Source organism: Mustela lutreola, chromosome 9, assembly GCF_030435805.1.
Source record: "Mustela lutreola isolate mMusLut2 chromosome 9, mMusLut2.pri, whole genome shotgun sequence".
Classification (NCBI taxonomy): Eukaryota; Metazoa; Chordata; class Mammalia; order Carnivora; family Mustelidae; genus Mustela; species Mustela lutreola.
In genome coordinates, this window is record NC_081298.1 from 108,408,283 (window position 1) to 108,430,780 (window position 22,498).

The 22,498-nt window shown below is 43.2% G+C and overlaps 1 protein-coding gene across 2 annotated transcripts in view; it reads right to left on the reverse strand.

Moving 5' to 3' along the window:
- LOC131840428 (interleukin-36 gamma-like) overlaps window positions 1–22,498 on the reverse strand; it is a 56,540-nt gene that overhangs the window by 22,753 nt on the left and 11,289 nt on the right. Inside the window, exons 2-3 of one of the 2 annotated variants that reach the window (XM_059188360.1) lie at window positions 16,049–16,177; window positions 13,445–13,507 (exon numbers count right to left, since the gene is read on the reverse strand). In XM_059188360.1, the coding sequence (XP_059044343.1) occupies window positions 13,445–13,507; window positions 16,049–16,127 (142 nt within the window). In that variant the 5' untranslated portion in view covers window positions 16,128–16,177. The remainder of the gene's footprint in view (window positions 1–13,444; window positions 13,508–16,048; window positions 16,178–22,498) is intronic. The other variant, XM_059188361.1, reaches the window with a different exon arrangement.

The following is a 22,498-nucleotide window of genomic DNA, read 5'->3' on the forward strand; positions in this document are numbered from 1 at the left end:
GTATATTTCCACAATGTTATATGTCAATTATATCTCAATTTTTTTTTAAGTTGCCAGTCCTTAAGACCTGGATCTGTCTGGAAATGGCACAATTCTACCACATTCTGTTAAATACTGGGTAAGCAATCACAAAGCCCAGCCAGAGTCAAGAGGAGGGAACATTGACCACCCTTGTCAAGAAGAATGTCAAAGAATTTGCATGTATTTATTCTGTCCTACCAATGAGTTATTAACAAACCATTCGTTGTTTTCATTGTTTCACATCAATCCACTCCCATTTTTTTTCCAATGAGGCTATAGTCTCAGTGTTATATAAGACACAACATATGGGACACCTGGGTAGCTCAGTGGATTAAGCAGCTGCCTTCAACTCAGGTCATGACCCCAGGGTCCTGGGATCGAGCCTTGCATCAGGCACCCTGCTCAGTGGGGACCCTTCTTCTCCCTCTCCCTCTGCCTCTCCCTGTGCCCTCTCTTCCACTCTGCTCTCTATCTCTCCAATAAATAAATAAAATCTTAAAAAAAAAAACACACACAACATAGCTCCAGACATCCATTCAGAGCTGCACGCATGGTACATCCCTAGCCCACGTATGTGGTTCTCACCCCCAGCTGCAGAACACCCTCCTGGGCTGTGGACACCATAGACTTTGGCCCTTCTCAACCCTCTGGCCCAACCTAAAACTGACTTCCTTGGCAGTGGACCTCCATGGGTGGGGAGATGGAATGGCACTCACTGGCTTGTCCGGGCTGTTGTCTCACTAGGAGGACCTCCTCCCTAAGGCTTTTCTAACTTTTCCAAATTCTATCCCTAAGACCTACTCTGAGCAACCTGCCCCAAGGTACAAGAACAGCCATTTCTCCCAGGAGGGATTTCCCTAGAAATCAATGTGTTTTCAGTGATCTGGGGGGAAGAAGAGAATGGAGCTTAAGAAAATACAAACCTTGATATGCTGTGGTAGGGTACCACTGATATGTCACTCATTCCCTCTAGTCCAGGGTCCGGACTGACTAATTTTGCAGGCAAATAAAGAATTTTTAGGAAGGTGCTTTTGGAACCCCCTCTCTTGAGCCTTCTTTGCTTGACGAATACAGATCCCAGAAGGCTGAATGTATCATTTTTTTTTAAGGTGGCTCTATGGATAACCTGAGTGGATACCCTCTGAAGTTCTACTGTGAATTTTATTAGCTTTCTGAGCCAATTCTTTTTTTTTTCTAATTTTTAAGATTTTATTTATTTATTTGAGGGAGAGAGACAGACAGAGAGAGAGAATGCATGGAGAGGGGGAGAACAGTCTCCCTGCTGAGAAGAAAGCCTGACATGGGTCTCAATCCCAGGATCCTGAGATCATGACCTGAGCCAAAGGTAGATGCCTAACTGACTGAGCCACCCAGGTGCCCCCTCATGAGCCAATTCTGTCTGTAATTGGATATCAGTCACCTACATGTCTCTAACCCCTCCAGGCTATTGGAGTTATCCTTTTTGCAATGTTTAAGTAGGAATTTGCTTAATCCCCTATTCAACATATAGTAGAAACTCAATTTCCCATATAACCTATCCCCTAATGCTTCAGGAATACCTCTTGTAGTCCCTGATTTCTTATATCTGTTGATCTCTCTCATGGCTCACATATTTTAGTTTTTTCCTATGTTTGTTCCAAACTGACACAGAACTTTAGTTTCCCCCACAAACCCTAACCCTACCAAAAACAAAACAAAACAAAACAAAACACTAATCTTACAAAGCAGCTGTTACCAGCCAGTAGTTCTCAAACTTGGCTTTAGAAACACCTAGAAGGCTTTTAAATATCCTGATGCCAAATCTACTCCCTAGATCAATTAAATAAAAGTTCCAGTATTTTTTTTTTTTAACTCCCTTGGATGTTTCAATGTCAGCAGTGCTTGAGAATCTCTCAGCTAGCACACATTCCTCAATACCTGTGAAAGTGTCATCTGGAGATCTTGTTATAATGCAGAGTCTGGTTCTGGGTCTGGCATGGGATCCCAGATTCATTTCTCACAAGCTTTCAAATGACGCTGCCGATTCCCAGATTGCATCTTGACTACCAAGGAGCCCGCAGATATGGGGGATGATGACGGCCCAGCAAACAATTTATGCCCTTCATGGTTCACACTGGTCAGTGATGCTGCTCTCAGAACTTCTCAGAGACCACCTTACTCTTCTAGTCCCACCTCCCAGGCCTTCCTTTCCTTGCATTTCCTTCAGCTTCTCTCTATTCTCAGACCCCATGCCTTATCCTTCCCTGGCTGCTTGTGGAAGCATCAGAGTGTTCCTTCCTTTGTTTTTGTTTTGTTTCATTTTGTTTACTATTTATTTATTTATTTGGGGTGGGGGGACTGCATGGTGGGGAAGGGCAGAGGGAGAGGGAGAAAGAATCTCAAGCAGACTCCACTCTAGGTGGAGCCCCAGGTGGGGTTGACCTCAGGACCCTGAGATCAAGACCTGAGCTGACCAAGAGTGGGACACTTAGCCAGCTGTGCTACCCAAGTACCCCCAGAGTGTTCCTTCTTTATCAGGCAAATAGATATGGTAGGGTTTCCTAGCACATCTCAGTCCCATTCGATGTGATTTCATCCCACAACTAAGTACACTGTCAAAAGGATATACTAATCCCGAGGCGGTACTCTTCCCAAGACATGTCACCTTCAACTTGTAAGTCACAGGTTCCCAAACTTTCTCAACTCACTGTGCCCTTAGTGTCTCAGGAATTTCTTCACAGAGCCTCTAAGATAGGAGTGCCTGTCAGGTCTGTTTATTAAGTAGTCAGGTTGAAACAACTTAATGATAGTGGCTTTTATGGGTCTGACAGATGTCTGTGTTTTCCTTAAAAATTTAAAAATAACCCATGGAACCTCTATGAGTATGGTGAGGCACCCGGGGACCCCTTGGCTCACACTTTGGGAACCATGGTTCTAAACTAACAATTGGGATAAGTGTGACCTCCAAATGTCCTCGAAAGGTAAGAAAACCTTGTAGCAAGGACTCTATCTGATCAAATGGGGGCTGAAGTTGATGGGATAGAAAAGGATTTCTGGGTACTGTTTTCCTACCAGTCCCAACTATATCTGGCAGAAATGCTAACACTTAACTCTCTACAGTAGCTAAGAGATTAAATTTCTAGATTCATCGCCCATTGAGATTTCCAAAGGACTCTGGAGTTAGAAGAGTAGAAGAAAAAACACAAGAACAAGAAAGTAGTTCTTCTCCTGATACAAACCTGTAAACATGACTCATCTTGTATCAGAAAATCTAGGCAGGGAGCTTAACTGTTATCAAACTGTATTGCTTCATGGTGCAAACTGTTTCCAATTAGGAGCCAAACACTATAGCACAATGACTCTTCACCCAGGCCATACATTAAAATCACTTGGGAGCTTTCAAAAAATACCAATGTCTGGGTACCACCCCACATCAGTTAAGTCAGTCACTGGGGATGGGACCCAAATCTATAATTTTAAATTTCCTCAGGTGATCCTATGATCAGTGGGTAACACAGAAGAGGGTACAAACCGTAGATTCCCTCTAAAGGTATCATGTTTAGGGAGTCAGAAACAAAACTGTTGCATTTGTTTATGTTTGTACATAGTTATATAGTATAAATGCTAATCTATCGCATCAATCACATTTTATATCTGTTGTTCTATGTAGACTCAGTCATCAGTCCTGTATGTGGGCTCATACCCTCCCCCATCCAAAACCTGAATTCAGTCACAAATGTTTGGTCATCCCTATGAAAGATGGCATAGGGACAAGTTCCCTGTCTAGAATTGTCCCATACCCTTAACCCCCATAAGCAGGGCTGACCAACTGAATCCCCTACACCCCACCCCACCCCTGCCCATGGTCATCCAGATCCCTAGCCACTGATGCAGCTGGCCCTGCCCACTCAGACAGGCTCCACAAGGGCAAGTACAACCCCTCTGCACTCTTCTTAAGACTCCTGCCATCTCCATCCCCTTCTGACACAGCGCTGCTGCTCCTGGTGCTTCCTGCCTCCCCTGTCATCCTCACCCTCTCACTGTCCTCACTATCGGCCCAGCTGGTGCCCGATACTTCAGAGATCTGTGCCACCTGGGCACTGCTGATGTCATGGGCCCACCAGTAAGGGGGTGAAGAAGAAAGTGTTATCAATACTACTACCATTACTACTACTACTATTACTACTACTACTACTACTACTAATAATAATAATAATAATAATGACAAACTTCCATTGGATATTATCAACACAACTACCACTAATAACAATGATGAACTTCCATTGGATGTTATCAATACTACTAATAATAATTAACTTTCATTGAATCCCCACACACCAATTCTATGTAAGCTAGTTTTCATTATCCTCATTTTACTGATGAGCAAAATGAAATTGGTGAAGCTTAGTAACTTGTTCAGACTGTAAATGACTGACAGGGTTTTGGCCCCAACTCGGTCTGATTCCAGAGTGGTGTGGTTAGTTACCAAAGTTCCTCTATGAATGGATGGATTAATGGGTTGGAGTGAAAAACTAATGAGAGGAGCACATATTGCCTGAGTTCAGTGGGCAAAGTAGGAACCCAAGGCTGGTGAACTGAGGCATGTTCATTGTTCATAATCTCTGGTACCGTTTTTCAGGAGTAAAAACCAATCCATAACCTTAGATACATACACTATTCGAGACCCAAAACCCAGCAAGTTCTGGTTCTAGAAGGCAAGGTTCTCAAAGAATTTCCAGACAAAAGCACCACAACCCCAGGTGACTCTCCCCTTTGCTTTATTTATGATTTATGATGTATGAATTTATGAATGATTTATTTATGAATTTATGTTCTCGTTCTCTCACTTCCTACCCGGCCTGTATAAAAGCCCCTCTCCCGATGGGGCCTTCAGCCCCTCTTTTCTCTGGAATGGGCAAAGGGCTGCCTCTTGAGGAGCAGCCTCAAAGAACGGGGGTGGTGGGTAGCAATGAAAGGAGATGGGCCCAAGGAGGTCCTGGATCTAAAAGAAGTTTATCTGAAAGCGTTGGAAGGGAGAAAGAGCTAGAGGCACAGGGAGAGGGAAATTCCAAGAATCAAGATGTTCTCGGCTCCTAGGCCAACTCACTTAGGAGAATTTGATGACGAAAGAAGGTGTTGTACCAGAAATGTCAAAAGAAAAAAAGATCATTTTTCACCACAAGAGCTGACCGTGTTTTGACTTTTCCCAGACACCTTTTATGTGTCAACTTCACACTACAGAAAAGCTAACATCAAGAAAAATCTTACTTTTTGGCTGTCTCTAAAGGAGAACTCTGTCCCTCCTATGATAGAGTCAAAGAGCCAAAACATCTCTCATGGAACTGAAAGTAAGAGATTGGGAAAGAAATGTTCCCTGTCCTGATGCCTGGGTGGCTCAGTCAGCTCAGCGTCTGCCTTCGACTTGGGTCTTAATCCCAGGGTCCTGGGATGGAGCCTCACATCAGGCTTCCTCGTCAGTGGGGAGTCTGCTTCCCCCTCTGTCTGCCTCTCCCCTTGCTTGTGCTTGTGTGCTCTCTCACTCTGACAAATAAATAAATAAAATATTAAAAAAAAAAAAAAGAAAGAAAGAAAGAAAGAAATGTCCCCTGTCCTCCCAGTTCAGGGAAATGGGAAGCCTGAATGCTAAGGCTGAAAACCCAAACTTCAGCAAAGACTGCCTGATCTTTCCTTCTTCCCTTCACAAAGTAGCCCGACTACCTGATAAATTCTCTTTTGCATTTCCGAACAAGAACATCAAAGAACCGAACTCACTGCACAATGAGGATCCATTCATCTCCCTCAAGGAATAGGTTGGTTCCTGTTTCACTTTGGAGTCAGCTGCAAATTCCAAGTACTTCCTCTATACCTCTAAATACACAGAAAAACTATGGGAGTAAGGAAAGATCAAGGAAAAGAAAAAAAAAAGTTCAATTCAGATTTCAAAACACCAGTGTGACTCTCAATACATTAGGAGACAATATGCAAATGGGAGTGGACAGACCCTCTTTGACAACAGAACTCTAACCCTCAGCTCTACAGCAATTGGCCCGGAATCAGGATGAGTTCAATGACTGCCAGCTTTTCTATTTTTGTCTCCACTTCCAACTCAGGACCAACCAGAGAAAGCCAACTATGCCCTTCAAACCAAGCTCACGGGATGACCCACCTCCAGCTTCCCACACCAACTCTGGTCAGTCACACTCGAAGCCCTTTCCCCTTCTTCACCATCAGCTTACCCACTCCTCTGCCTGCCTTTGAATCACCGTCAAATGCAAGTGATGGTGGCTGACTCCTTTGCTAGAACAAACTCTGAATAAATAGCTCCTGTTTGTTCTTATCTGAGTGGTCTTCATGATTGAGGTCTTCTCTAAAAGCCATTTTAGATTTCTTTCTGTATGACCATACATAAACTTTGTTTAAACAAAAAGCCTGATTTATGGCTCACTGAGCACACATTGTACACCTTTGTGAATGGGTAGCCTGAAGGAAACCATCTTGTCCTTAAGATCTCAATCAATGCTCTTACTCCCTGCATTCCTTGACATTAAAATCTGTGATTCATGCTTAAATCATAATCTATTGTCTTTTGAGCACTTACAAGTTGTCAAAAGGTATATAACCATAAAAACTTTCTCTGGAGCACTTTCTTCCCTGTGAAGAGCATGTTTCCCAGACATCTATCTTGGGCTCAAATAAAATTCTTTCTTTCTTTTTGAGATTCTTTTTTTTTTTTAAGGTTTTATTTATTTATTTGACAGACAGAGATCACAAGTAGGCACAAGTGGCTGCTATGGTGAGTACTGTAAGCCTGATGATTAAGCACTTACAGAAATATGTAAGCCTGATGATTCACAGACCTGTACCCCTGGGGCAAATAATACACTATATGTTAATAATTTTAAAAAAGGGTTGCCTGGATGGCTCATGGGTTAAAGCCTCTGCCTTAGACTCAGGGCAAGATCTCAGGGTCCTGGGATGGCGCTCTGCTCAGCAAGGAGTCCGCTTCCCCCTCTCTTTCTGCCTGCCTCTCTGCCTACTTGTGATCTCTCTCTCTCTCTCTCTGTCAAATAAGTAAATAAAATCTTTTAAAATAATAATAATAATAATAATAATAATAATAATAAAGAAAGGCAAGCCCTGTTTGAGTCATCTTAAGATTAAGCCAACAGTTCACTGAAATACTGTGCCTTTTTCTTATAATTCAGTGAGCTACACAATTATTTTCTAATTGAAAATCTTGATATTTACAAAATTAGCTTACTCACTTGATTTATCTGCTGCTCTAGAGTCCCAAACAACATGACGAATATCTAAAGTTAAAGTGATTGGATGAATAGTAAGATTTAACAATTCAGTTGCTTTTTACTTTGAATACACCCCAAAAAGAATATATAATCAAAATTAATTTTTGGTTGCAAAGTTTTCAAGCATTCTCCATTTTATATGATTATGTAAGTACTTAACTAATTTTAATGCATTTTGTTTGCATTTACTTTCATTTTGGAAGCTCTAGCAACTGACAGTTCTTGTTTGGCAGTGGCATTTAGCCCTTGATGTGTGTTGTAAGGGGTCCCTCAACTTCATTATGCTGCCTTGAAATCACTGAGAACAGGTTCAGATGAGAACATTAATATCCTTAGTCTGACACCAGCTGGCAAATTGACTGGACCTAACTCTGAAGGGACCATGTCTGATATATTGCAATAAATATATATTTATTCTTGAAGGACCATGCTTGATAAAGATGCAGGTCCCCAATCTTATCTACTATGTAAGCCTGCCACTTTGCAGCTTCCATGGCCCATACATAAGCAGTTGGCTTTCCTAGTCCTGCAGAGGTTAAAAAAAAAAAAAAAAAAAGAGGGGGGTGGATTTGCAGTGAACTTAGACTGCAGGCTGCAGACCAGCCCCTTCCTTAGCAAAGCAGTGCTTCCCTCCATCTTTGCTTGCCATCTGGTGAGAACTGGTCTGAATCTATGCTTCTCTTGAAGGATTTTGCTGACCGAGCCAGGAAGTAATTAGCACACACCAACATTTTGAAATTTACCTTTCCTTTTCTCTCCTCTGCAGCCTTCAGTAATATGTGGGCATGACCACAGTTTCAGAAAGTGGATCAGGGGCCAGGATCTGCTTTGGGGTTATGTAAAGAATAGAGCAGTTTTCTCTTTCCAAATTTCCAAGGGTTGTCCTGTGCAGTGGCTGTGCCCATGCAGTGGCTGTCCCGTGCAGTGGCTGTGCCCAAGGCCCATTTTTATTCATTGCCCTTCCAGCACCACTTGTTTTCCTTGTCAGGTCAGGAAATGGGTTTTATGCATGTCAGGAGATACAGTAGAAGAAGGGTGGGTGGCAGGAGCTCCCTGGGCCTTTACAGCACTGTCCTTTCCCTTTGGGCCACCATAAGAAAGGAGGTGCCCAAAGGCATATCAATGGTGTATCAAGGTACCACAGCTTGGGGTGTGGTAAACCATTCCTGCTGGATAAGGAGATGCAGGTGGCTCCATCCTGTGCATGTCTCTCCCTTTTCTCCACCTTTGCTTTCTTTCGTATCTATAAAGGAAACTCATTAGGACCACTCACAGACAGACAGCAGAGCCTAGACTAACCTTGTCCAGAACCTAAACAGACCTTGAGCCAATACCTACTCTTTCTTGTGACCTTGCTCAAGTGTCTCTTCCCCAAAGAAGCCCTTCTGAGGGGCGCCTGCATGGCTTAGTGGGTTAAGCCTCTGCCTTCGGCTCAAGTCATGGTCTCAGGGTCCTGGGATCATGCCCCAATCAGGCTCTTTGCTCAGCAAGGAGCCTGCTTCACCCTCTCTCTCTGCCTGCCTCTCTGCCTACTTGTGATTTTTCTCTCTGTCAAATAAATACATAAAATCTTAAAAAAAAAAAAAAAAAAAAAAGCCCTTTTGATTTCCTGATTGGGTTACAACCCATGCCCATCATGCACTGGGTACCACTTCTCCATTCATACTTGCTGTTGGTGTGATTAATGTCTATCTCCCCACCAGACCATGAGCTACTCAAGGAAAGAGTCTGCATCTGAGTCTGCTCAGCCTTTCCTCTTTGTCACCTAACACAGAGCACAAACCTTTACAGAAGGCACAAACCTTTCTGTAATGAGTGAATCAGCTAGCAGGGAGCTCAGCAGGCCAACCCACACTATGCAAGCTCTGTGCAAGTAAGCATCTCTCAGTCACTGTCTTCTACTGGGCACTTTGCTGCTGGGAACTGTGCACAGTCACCAGATGAGCCATGCAGTGGATTTTCTCCATGGTTCAGGCTCATGTCCCCTGAAGTGGTACAATCCCTAGGGACGCATGTTTCAGCCCAGATTGAATGCTAGTGCAGTTGGCTGCTGGCACCCACTCACTCAGAAATGGTTCTCAATCACAAAAGCCCATTACTATTTTCTAATGAAATATATGGAAGGAAGCAGTGTTTCTCAAAGTGTGGACCAGAAAGAAATACTTGAATCAGAATTACTTAAGGCTTTTTAACAAGGGAGCTAGATTCCTGAGTTATATCTCAGAATGCCTAGATCAGAATCTCAGGAGTGAACCCTGAGAATCTGTATTTTTTTCCAGCTTTATTGAGATATGATTGACATATAAATAAGCTTCAGGCATACAACCTGTTGGTTTTAATGCATTTATATACCCCACAATGATTATCACATAGCATTAGCTAATGCCTCCATACCATCACATAATTATTTTGTGTGGTGAGAACATTTAAAATACACTCTTTTAGCAACTTCCAAGTATACAGAACAGTATTATCAGCTAGAATCACCATGCCGTGCATCAGATCCCCAGAATTTGTTAATCTTATAACTGGAAGTTTGTATCCTTTGACAAATATCTCCCCATTTCCCCTGCCCCCAGCCCCTGGTAACCACCAGTCTACATTGTCTCTCTGAGTTTAGCTTTTTTAGATTCAACATAAAAAAAGATAACATACAGTATTTCCCTTTCTCTGTCTTTTTTTCACATAGCCCAATACCCTAAAGATTCATCAGAAGCTTCCCAGGTGATTCTTTTTTCTTTTTTTTTTTTTTTTTTTTAGAGATTATATTTTATTTATTGATTTGTCAGAGAGAGAGAGAGATAGCACAAGCAGGGGGAGCGGCAGGCAGAGGGAGAAGCAGTCTCCCCGCTGAGCAGGGAGCCCAATGCAGGACTCGATCCCATGACCCTGGGATCATGACCTGAGCTAAAGGCAGACATCCAACCAACTGAGCCACCCAGGTGTCCCTTCCCAGCTGATTCCTAAGCAGAGTCACTTTTTAGCCCTCAGGGACAGGGCAAATCGCTCTGTACTAGGAGTCAGAACATCTGGAAGTCTGCCACTTACAATCTGGGTGACTGGTCAAGTTACTGGTCTCTGAGTCTGTTTACTCATCTATAAAAAGAGCATAATAATCCTCACCCTGCCCTCCTCACATCATTATGTTGATTACTGATGTGACAATCACCCAATGCATTATGACAATTACCTCAAACACCAGAAATCACCATGAGGGACTGCCAAACGGTCCCTCCCGCACACTCTGCAAAGATAGCCTAGCCTGTCCTGCTGCCTTGGGCCAACTGACCTCTGATCCTTCCTTGAGCTTCTGTGTGGAACCGCCCTGACAAACCTCCTTCTGCAAGAGGGCTGTGGGGAAGTAACACTGGGTGTCTTGGTTAGGTGGAATCTAGAATGCATTTTCCTACTGAAAATTGCCAAGACAAACTAAGCTAAGTAAAAACAAACAAACGAAACCACTAAAACAGCTAAGGTTACTTTTGTGGAGTAAAATAGTGTAGACTTTTGTGACCATTATGCATTGTAGCCGTTTAATGGAAATTGTACTTCAAGTACCAGATTGACTCAAGGGTAAAAGTCTAGAGGCTGCCAAGAGTCTCTGGTCTCCTACCCTCTACAGCAGGAGTTGGCAAACTTTCTGTTAAGGGATGTGTTGTAAATATTCCAGGCTTTGCGGATCAAGAAACCACATGCTCTATGGTTATAGTTTGAAGGCAGCCATAGATGACCAATGAGCATGACTATGTTAGCAAACTACATGAAACAGGTTGTGAGCTGGATTTTTGCCCACAGGCTACATTTTGTCAACCAGTTCTTGCTCTAAAATGAAGATCTGAAAAGTGGCTGCAGTGGTGTGCTGGAACAAGCTTTTATCAGCTTGCAAGAGCCAACGGCTAGCATCTCTTCCCAAATCCATGCTCAGTGACTTCATGTTGGCAGTCTAAAGTCAGCCATGCTGGGAATCATCACACCATGAAAACTGGCAAGAGCTACATATCAGAGCTCCCTCCCACTCCGCCATTTCCAGAGAACTGGTTGTCAAACATTTGCCAGCACATCGCTAGGTGCGTGTCTGTGGGGACGGGGGTGGAGCGTGATGATGGGGTAAACCAGACAGTCCACTGGAATGTGGGAAGGAACCACTAAATGTCGGTTCTATTTTATTTAGTCCTTCTGAATTTTCTAATTTTGTGCAAGTTTCATAATGTATAACGCCCACATTTCAAAGATGTAGATCCTCAGTTTTGTTTAATTGGTTGGGGTAACTGGGATCCAAAATGCTTAGAGTATACCACTCCTAAAGCTGTCATCTCTGTACAGGTAACTCAATGCCAAGCAGAGTACAAGATGGATAGAGGTCTTCTTCTATCCCCATGATAGCCTAGCTCTTGCCTTCATCTGCCTCACCCTGCCCCAGGATCTTGAATGGGAGCAGGAGTGGCCAACTGTGAAATGAATCTCTGTTTGGGGTGCTCCTGTTCTTGCTACAGATTAAATTCCCTGAGACTGCCCTTTTATAAGCAATCCTTTCTAGCCCACAGGTGAGAGTCCCAGCCCCAAGCCTCCACCTGCCTATGACCTCAAACATCACAGCCCACTGAAGATTTCTCCCACCCAGATTTTCTGCCTTGCTCTGAACAGGCAATTTAACATGGATTATCCATTTTCAAAGATAGGTTCAATCCAAAGTCCCATCACTTACTGATTTAGGACCTAGGAAATGCTAGTAAATCTCTCTAAATCTTCTTATCGGTGAAAAGGGGCTAATAATAGCACCTACCTGGCAGGCGTGTTGGGAAGATCAAAATGCTTACTCAAATGAATAACATTTAGCCAGGTATCTGAGCCATAGAAAAGACCCAGAACATGTTATTCTTTAGTCTTCTTAACCCTCTTTCCTGTATCCTATCACTGGGGGCAACATGCCATCAGCAATGCCTGGGGCGGGACAGCTCCTTGCACTGCAGGGCCAGTGGAAGAGAAATAAGGAAGGGGTGAGAAATAAGGCAGGAAGGATCTAGGAGCAAAGCACCATACACTGGAAATCCCCTAATGGGTGACAGTTTAGGTTCACGAATGCCTGGGCCCCACAGCCCTGAGATTCTGATTGGTCTGGGGAGACACCTACACATGCTCTGTAAGTTGCATTTCCATCACTGCATTGGGTCATTGGCCTCTTGAATATTTCTGGAACCTGTCCTTCTTTTACTTCGGTTTCCCTCCTGTCACGCTGACTTGGGCCTCCCATCATGGTGCCCTGAGGCTCCCGTGGTATCCTCTTAGTGGGATCAGTTCACATCACATCATTCCTGACGTCATATGTGTTCTTCAGAGTTTCTTCCAAAAGCCACAGCAGAGGTGTAAGTGGCTTTCACATGCTGGTAATTATTTTCTCTAGGGAGTCCACACCCAAACAACAGTGGGAGCCGCAACGGCAGCAGCCATAGTGCCTGACGCGACCTCCCTCACAGAGCACCGCAGTGTGTAACTGCCGGTTTACGAGAGAGGAAGGAAGCCTGCTGTAGACCTGGGACTCAGGCTGAGGTCTCCAGACTCTGCCTTTGCAGGGGTGGTGACAGGGAGCCTTAAACCTGACTTGGGCAGACAGATGTTACAGTGCTTTTCTACCTGTGTCACTTGGGGCAGTTGCCCTCATTTGCTGCACTTGAATTTTCTTAAGATCATCAGGAGATTATCTAGTAACCTGTGAGAAACTTCTAGATCTGTGAGGGCTGCCAAGGCACTAGCTGTGTGAGCTTCCTGTGCGCCCTCTGCTGGCCAAGTTCCTGTTTTTCATAAATTATGTGAGGAGGTCAGCATTGCCAGCTAGCGGCATGGCAAAGGTCAGAAGAAGGACATGGAAGGTTCCCAGGCTCATAACCTTTCTTCTCCTGTGCCATTTGGCAGATATGTGTTACCTTGCCTCTCTGGAAAGGCAGAGGCCCACCCAGGGTTCATCTTTCTTACTGACCCTCCTGAGATTCACTTCCACAAAGGAAAAGCCTTAGCCTCATCACAGTATCTTTAGGTATCGCCCCGTCTCTGATCCTCTGACTCCCCAAAGAGAACATAGTGGTGTCACCCTCATCCCCACTCTCACAAATCTCCACCCTCATCAGTTCAACCTGGGGCCTTACGTGAATAGGGAGAACTCATTGTGGGGAGGTTCATGTTTGGCTCCGAGAGGCTTCTGGTGAAGTCTGGAATCAGAGACAGTGAGGTTAGCACATACAATTGAGATTTTCCAGGGATTTAGGAACATCAGGGCCCATTTAATGTTTTACTTCTTTTTTATATGTTTTGAGAAACACTAAAGCAGAGAGACAGTAATGACATAAAAAATACTTTTCCTGGTGGTGCCTGGCTGACTCAGTCAGTTAAGCCTGATTTCAGCTCAGGTCATGAACTCAAGGTTGTGAGATAGAGCCCCATGTCAGGCTCTGCGCTGACCATGAAACCTGCCTAAGATTCTCTCTTTCCCTTTTCCATTGGCCCTTCCTCCAACCTCTGTCTCTGTCTCTCTCTCTCTCTCTAAGAAAAATAAATAAATAAAACAAAACTTTACTGGTCAAAAATGGTGGAAATGGAAATGAAATAGAGCTAACTTGGTTTCTGAATGCAGAACTTCCTTACTTGCAACAAATACATGCATTGCATTAATTCAGGGGTATAGTATACATTGCCCACATTAATCTGAGACTTATCTGGAGACTTCTACCTGATAAAACATTAAGTTTGATAACTGCCTGCATGAAATCCCTGGCCATAATCCAAACAAACTTTGCACATTGAGAGCACATAGCACTTAGGGAATAAGAAAACTCAAAACTTGTGCTCTGTTCATATCTTCACTTCTTCAATGAAGATAAACAAATGGCTGTCAGACACATGAAAAAATGTTCATCATCACTAGCCATCAGGGAGATTCAAATTAAAACCACATTGAGATACCACCTTACACCAGTTAGAATGGCCAAAATTAGCAAGACAGGAAACAACGTGTTGGAGACGATGTGGAGAAAGAGGAACCCTCTTACACTGTTGGTGGGAATGCAGATTGGTGCAGCCTCTTTGGAAAACAGTGTGGAGATTCCTCAAGAAATTAAAAATAGAGTTTCCCTATGACCCTGCCATTGCACTCCTGGGTATTTACCCCAAAGATACAGATGTAGTGAAAAGAAGGGCCATCTGTACCCCAATGTTCATAGCAGCAATGGCCATGGTCGCCAAACTGTGGAAAGAACCAAGATGCCCTTCAACGGACGAATGGATAAGGAAGATGTGGTCCATACACACTATGGAGTATTATGCCTCCATCAGAAAGGATGAATATCCAACTTTTGTAGCAAATGGACGGGACTGGAAGAGATTATGCTGAGTGAAATAAGTCAAGCAGAGAGAGTCAATTATCATATGGTTTCACTTATTTGTGGAGCATAACAAATCGCATGGAGGACAAGGGGAGATGGAGAGGAGAAGGGAGTTGAGGGAAATTGGAAGGGGAGGTGAACCATGAGAGACTATGGACTCTGACAAACAATCTGAGGGTTTTGAAGGAGCGGGGGGTGGGAGGTTGGGGGAACCAGGTGGTAGTATTAGAAAGGGCACGGATTGCATGGAGCATTGGGTGCAGTGCAAAAACAATGAATACTGTTATTCTGAAAAGAAATAAAAAATTAAAAAAAAAAAAAACTTGTGCTCTGGTATGAAGGCTCTACCCAGTCTTAGCCTTGCTAACTACATGGCTGATCGAGGCAATTCTGCCTCTCACCACTCTGAGCCTCATTTTCCCTGTCTGTCCCTCCAGCTCTGACCATCTTTGCTTCTAAGAAGCAGGAGGACTGGACCTGGTGAGTAGGAATGGAGAAAGTTGGAGCTGCCCCCGGCCAGGTTCAGACAGAGCTTCTCAAGAACTGTGTTGGAATCAGAGGAAGACTCTTCCCTTTCTACACATGCTCCCTACAAAGATGCAGAATTAGGACATGGCCTCAATGTCACCATTTGGAGTTCCCCAGGGTTGGGAAATTATAATGTCTAGTGCTTATGCCTTCCTGGTGTGCACTCCCTGATGTCTAAGGGACAGAATGTGTGTGGTGGCCATCATATGACCCATGTTCCAGGAGCAGGGCTAGTTCTAAATCTGTCTGTTGGCAGATCCACATTTGCCAGACAAATGTCCTATTTTTAGTTTGGGAACACTGTCACGTATGAGTTGAAGGCTCAGGGGTTGGGCCTCCGTCATGTTATAGGCCGCCCCATTCACACTCCATGCATTAGACAGTCATTTGAGTTAAAAGCCTCTTCTTTTCATTCCCCTTGAGCCAACACCCAAGTGCCTTCCTCCGTGGGCCCTCAGAAGCCCTAAGCTGGTGTCATTTTCCCACCCCAGACTCAGACAACCCCTTCTGCTGCAGGGCGTTCACCTCTGCTTGAGCAGGCTGGGAGGACAGAAATGCATTTGGATGATCCAGAACCATCCAGTTGGTCAGTCAGGACTTCAAAGCCCCAGATCTGTGGGTGAAGGTGATCAGTTTACCTATTACCTAACATACCTAGGCACCCATGGCAAAGCTTCATTTTCCCTTCAAGGATTTCTCTTGTCTAATTCATTTACCAGGGAAGTTCTCAAAGGTCATTTATCATGCAAGTCAAAAGGAAGAAACAGATCTGCACGCAAACTTGCAAGGCCCTTCTTTAGGCGTTATGTTTGGCCCTGGTATGCATGTTTGCAAAAATCTTACCTTCTGAGCAGCACTGGGGCTCATCTCTTCCCAGGTCTTCAGACTCCGTTTTCACACCGAAGTCCTTCAAAAATGACATTTTTAACACAATGAAATGACTCAGCAAGGGCCTGGGATGAAAGGCAGGACCTGAGTAGACAAGAAGGAGATCAGTTATGGCACTTCTGACCCCAGGAAACCTTGCTGGACTTCCCTAGTGCTGATTATCCACCAGCCTTGTTCTCTGCTAAGAAATGTTTGCTGTGTCCAGGAAGTCCTTGTACGACTTGATCATGCTTCTTCTATCACTCTTTCTTTGATTTTTGCCCTTCAAAGCAATGTTTCCAAACTGTGGGTCATGATGTGATTTTTATGGATCTTGACAACATTTGATAAAAAATGTAATCAAGAGTTCAAAGTGTATTATTGCTCTAGTTCTGGGGCTATCAAACTACAGCCCATAGGTCAAATCTGTCCCACTGCCTATTTTTTTAAATAAAGTTTTATTGGAACACAACCATGTCCTTTTTTATACATTGTTTATGGCTGCTTTCTGACTTTAACAGCAGAGATGAGTATTTGAAAGATCATCTGGTCAGCAAAGCATAAAATGCTGACTGTCCTTAATAGCCATCACCAGATAGGTATTAAGGAGGGCACGGATTGTATGGAGCACTGGGTGTTACACTCAAACAATGAATCATGGAACACTACATCAAAAACTAATGATGTACTGTATGGTGACTAACATAACACACACACACACACACACACACACACACACAATACTGACTGTCCCAATATTTATAGGAAAAGTTTGCTGACCCTCTGCTATAGTCTAATCTTTGCAAAGAAAGTCAATTTCTTTGAAGCCTCTTGTCATGGCAAACTAAGCCTCCAAAGGTCCCAGAAGGCTCAACTCTTAATGTCTTGGGGAAGGATAACACAGGAGCTCTTCACTGCGAGGGCTTAGACAAAAGAGATTTCCAAACACCCCTCAATTCTGCAGGGCACATCTCACTCAGTTCACAAAGAACTTTCCCCAACATTATTTCAGGACATCAGAGTAAGTGAAGTGAGGGAAGAATTGCTATTCTCATTTAACAGATGAAAAACCCGAAGGTAAGTGAATTCTCAAGGATCACACCACTTTTAGTTTGCAGAGATGGGTAGTCTGGGTGGAAACTCAATCCTTTGAGAAGGGCTTAGGAGTGAGACAAAGGGAACTAGATGCTTTTGCAATAATTAAAAATGACATGAGAGGGCTCCAGGACTCAGCAGCAAAGACAATTGAAAGACAGGGGAGTGGCTCTCAGAGGCACGGAATCCTGATAGATCTTTAAGGGCATGGATAGCCACTATCTGAGTTTCACTTATTATTTAGTTCTCCCACAAATCTACAAAGTGCAACTGCTTTTGCAGTTTGGGCATACATCAAGGGACACAGGGAACTGGTGGCATCTGAGAAGGCAGAGAATTTCGCAGCCACATGGTATCAGAATAAGAAAATGTGGCAGAAATAAATGTAGGTACCCAGATACATGAAGACAATGGTGGTCCTGACGGAGGACAGAATGATACCTACAGACTGAGGTACTTGGGATGTCCCTGAGCCGCTATGGAATTTGCCACCAGCATCAAAATAAACGCAGGTGGCTTCCATAGAGTTCTCCAGAGAAGTAGTGCACTCAACCGTCTTTTCACCTAAGAACACTCAAAATACAGAGGCTTCCAAAATCTCTTTTCTGAAGACCAGTACTTTCTAGATTCTGAAATCAGTCTTCTCTAGAATCTGGAAATCAGAGATAGCGTTTCCAGGTTTCCAGGTCTCCAAAGCTCAGTGTCTGCCTAGCCCTCCAGCAATGCTTTGCCACTCAGCAGAAGTGCTCCTGGCAGACAACAGGCTGCTCTTGGGGCTGAGAGCAGGCGGTCTGGGCAGGAATCAGAGACAATATTTAGAGATTCAGGAAATCCACAGGAGTCATGCTTCTGGGAAAAAAAGCAAGGCAGGGCCAGACCTTGCTCCGCTTCCCTATCTATGTCAGTTGGCCTCTTCAGCGTGAGTCAGTACCCCTTACCTGAGCCAGGGATCCCCACGCACTGTGGTTCCTGGAGCTCGGCTTGTCTTCTCCCTTTGGGATCTCTGATGTGGAGGGGCCAGGCCTGGTCCTTACTTTGAAGAATCGGTTTGGGAGTGTGCATGCAAATGTAACAGCAGCATTCCTTTACCCAGTAATAAATAGCGTCTTGGGTTATTAGGCGTTATGTCATCATCCATTGCCTGCCATTTTCCATACTGAGGGAACAAACAAATTCCTGGGGAGTAGTGTCACTCTGCCAAGAACTGTGCCACATCCACTGAACACATTTCAAGGCACCTGAAACAGGCTGTGTGGCTGCCAGTCCAGTCCGACAGTGAAGGTATAGGAAAGACACATGAATAGAAGGAAAGGGGAGACACAGGGTGTAGGCCAGACACTGAGCCTGGGAGGTGCAGCCAAGTCTCTGTTCTCCTGCTGGTTCTTTACTCCAGTCCCAGAGTTCAGCCAGGTGGGGTCCCACATCCCAGAGAAAAATATCCTTTCCGCTCTCCTTAAGGAGCATGCCAGCATATCACTGACACTCCTGTCCACCTCATCTCTGTTCACTCTTCTTTGGTGGTGACATGCAACACATCCCCAAGGGACCTTCCTTGTTCAAGACCACCAAGAACCAGCTTCTCCCTACAGCCTGTTGACAATTTACTTGCTTTTTTATTATTTTGTATTGCATTTGCTCTTGTCAGTTAACAAGTATGGTTGTGCTTCACAAATCCAGTAACAGCTGGTTCATTCAGAGGAAAATCCACATGACCAGGTAAGATCATGGCAGCAAGGCCAACAGCAATGGCACAAGAGCCAGGGCAACCGCCACAGCAATCCACTGTATGCTCTCAGCATGCCAGGCCTAGGCTAGCCCACTGCATTCTTTAGCTCCCCTAATCCTGTGCTGATCCGGGGCTGGCTGCTGGCCTCCTAGCTGCCACTGTAAAAGGCAGTGTCAAGCAGAGAGAGTCAATTATCACATGGTTTCACTTACTTGTGGAGCATAAGGAATAACACGGAGGACATTGGGTGAAGGAAAGGAAATGTGAGTTGGGGGAAATCGAAGGGGGAGATGAACCTTCAGAGACTGTGGACTCTGAGAAACAAACTGAGGGTTTTGGAGGGGAGGGAGTGGGGAGGTTGGGTGAGCCTGGTGGTGGGTATTAAGAAGGGCACGTATTGCGTGGAGCACTGGGTGTGGGGCATAAACAATGAATCTTGGAACTCTGAAAAAATAAAATAAGATAAAGAAAAAAAAAAAAAAAAACAATGATCCACAAAACTCAACTGATGACCAAAAAAACCCTCTAACTCTGACATGTTAGCACAACCTGGTAGGACTCACGCGATGCCACAATCCATCATACACCTCCGAATTCCAGAAATGTAAAAATATGAGTAAATGTCTGTATTAAAATCATGACACGGAGCATTTGGTCTTGAAAACCTACCACTGCTACAGAGCTTCATATTCCTTACTCCTACTCTGTTTCTTCTCCCCATTCTTGCTTTCTTTTGGTTTTGCATTATTTGGTATTCCATTTATCTCCCTACTAGTTTGAAATTTATATGCTTTTACACTTATTTTCTATTCTTTTAGTCTTTATCCTCGAAATACCCCCATGTATCCTTAAATTATAAAGACTTATGTTAATGAATAACATTATCCTTTTCCCAGACAATCCAGAATGACAGAACTCCTCCATTTCCCTCAACTTCACCCTATTTATATGCCTTCTACTGTCATATATTTTAATTTCGTATACTCTCAAAACTTTAAGATACTATTATTATTATTTCATGACGTGAGTGTTAATTGACTTTTGGCTATATATTTAGTAACTTCTTTACTCTTCATTTCTTCTTATATCTATACTTTTCATCTGGGATCATTTTCCTTTTATGTGAATTATGTATTTTAGGCTGCACTGTCTAATAGGGTAGCTACCAGCCACATGTGGCTATTTAAGCATAAAGTAAGTAAAATAGAACAAAATTTAAAATTCAGTTCCTTGGCCTCATTAGAGACTCATTTCAAGTGCTCACTAGCCACAAGTAGCTAAAGGCTCCTACATGGCAAATATAGAGAACATTGTTATCATCTTCAAAAGTTCTATTGGATAGTGCTTATCTAAAGTTTCCTTTCCTGGGACACCTGGGTGGCTCAGTGGGTTAAAGCCTCTGCCTTTGGCTCAGGTCATGATCTCAGGGTCCTGGGATCGAGCCCCACATTGGGGAACCTGCTTTCCTCCCTCTCTTTCTGCCTGTCTCTCTGCCTACTTGTGATCCCTGTCTGTCAAATAAATAAATAAAATCTTTAAAAAATAAAAATAAAAAATAAAGTTTCCTTTTCTGCTGATCTTATGGTAGTGAACACCCTCTGTGTTTAGCTGAAAATAACCTCATTTCACCTTCATTCCTGAATTGCCAAGTTCATCATTACCAGAAGAGAAGCTCCAGTGTGTACTCTGCCTGTATCAAGATACTTCTGCAGGTCCTATTGTCCTACAATTTGCCTCAAAAAACTTCAGTCTCTGTCAAGAGACAATCTTAAGAACTCACGTGGAACTTGGATTTTCTTTTTTTCCAGATAACAGTCTTATCCATGGGGTCAGATAAATAAAATGCCACTATTACGGCTGGAAATAAATAAGTAACTGAATGGGATTTTGTGGGTGAGACTGGGAAGCCAGTCATTACTTATTACATTTCTTCCTGTCAGAAAATGCATCTTACATTACAAACACACACATAGGAGCTTTTGGAAACTTCAGGGAACGTATGGCCCTTGTCCTCTAAAAGGGCCGCCCCCACCCCCGCAAACTGCAGGTAAACAGATAGAAACTGTTAATATTTCTAATTATATAACAGTAGGAAAGCACAGATATAAACCACTTTTTTAAAAATCAAATATTAAAAATGTGTGCTCAAAAGTTTTAATTGTTTGGGTGACCCTGATTGAAAAACCATATATGTGCGTGTGTACACACACACACACACACACACACACACAGAGCAAAGAACCTGATACGGGCAGGGCTTGATCCCAGTACCCTGGCAGACACTTAACTGACTGAGCGGCCCAGGCACCCTAAAAACTATATATTTTTTTATATTTGGGGGGTTTAAGATACAAACTTATATGAATATAAAATGAAACGTATTAAATATAAAATTTAAATATAAAGTTATTTAAATTAATTGAACTTATTTTATTTATTCAGCTTTATTTTTTTTAATCCCAGGTTGGAATGCAGACTGTAACAATAGAACCTAAATATAGTAAAAAGGTATGAAATAACCTCACTGCAGGGAGTGAGGAAGAAACCAAAGGTGCTGACCTAAAGTCACATTGGAAATGAGTGGAGTCTTTAATTTAAGACCAAAGGCAAAGAAACTACCTAAGCACTGCATGCAGTTGGTAAAGTTTCCCACAGAGTCTGGAGTACAAATGAACAACAATGAAACCATTATCCATAGGTTACTGGCATTTAACCAAGAAGCATATAGATGGTGGATGGGAGCAGCCAGGTTTCTCACTGTTACAGGGAGAGTTCACAAACAAGCATGGGGAAAAGGCTGAAGTGAACCATGCGGAAACGGATTAGAGACATCCGTATGAACTCGGGTTTGGCTTGATATAGAACAGACAGTTACATACAAAAATATTATCAATCTGTGCATATACCTGGGTTGGTATACACATGTATAGTTCCCTGATTGGTCAGCTGGAAGAGCCTAGAAGCAATGATACCCAGTACAACAAGCATACCTAGTGCCCAGTTCATAGTTTTTAATACCATTCTCTAATAAAAAGAATCAAAGGGGTGGGAGGTTGGGGGAACCAGGTGGTGGGTATTGGAGAGGGCACGGATTGCACAGAGCACTGGGTGTGGTGCAAAAACAATGAATACTGTTACAATGAAAATAAATTTAAAAATAAATAAATAAATAAAATTTTAAAAAGAAAAAAGAAAAAAAGAAAAGCCACAAAAAAAAAAAAAAAAAAAAAAAAAGAATCAAAGCTCCTTAGGAAAATGCCTGAAATTCTAGGGCTGGATCAAGAAATGAACAAGGTGAAGTCCCAAAAGTTCATTTTTGCTTTTGTTTCCTTTGCCTTTGGAGACATACCTTGAAAGAAGTTGCTGTGGCTGATATTGAAGAGGTTACTGCCTATGTTCTCCTCTAGGGTTCTGATGGATTCCTGTCTCACGTTGAGGTCTTTTATCCATTTCAAGTTTATCTTTGTGTACGGTGTAAGAGAATGGTCGAGTTTCATTCTTCTACATATAGCTGTCCAGTTTTCCCAGCACCATTTATTGAAGAGACTGTCTTTTTTCCACTGTATATTTTTTCGTTTGGTCGAAGATTATTTGACCATAGAGTT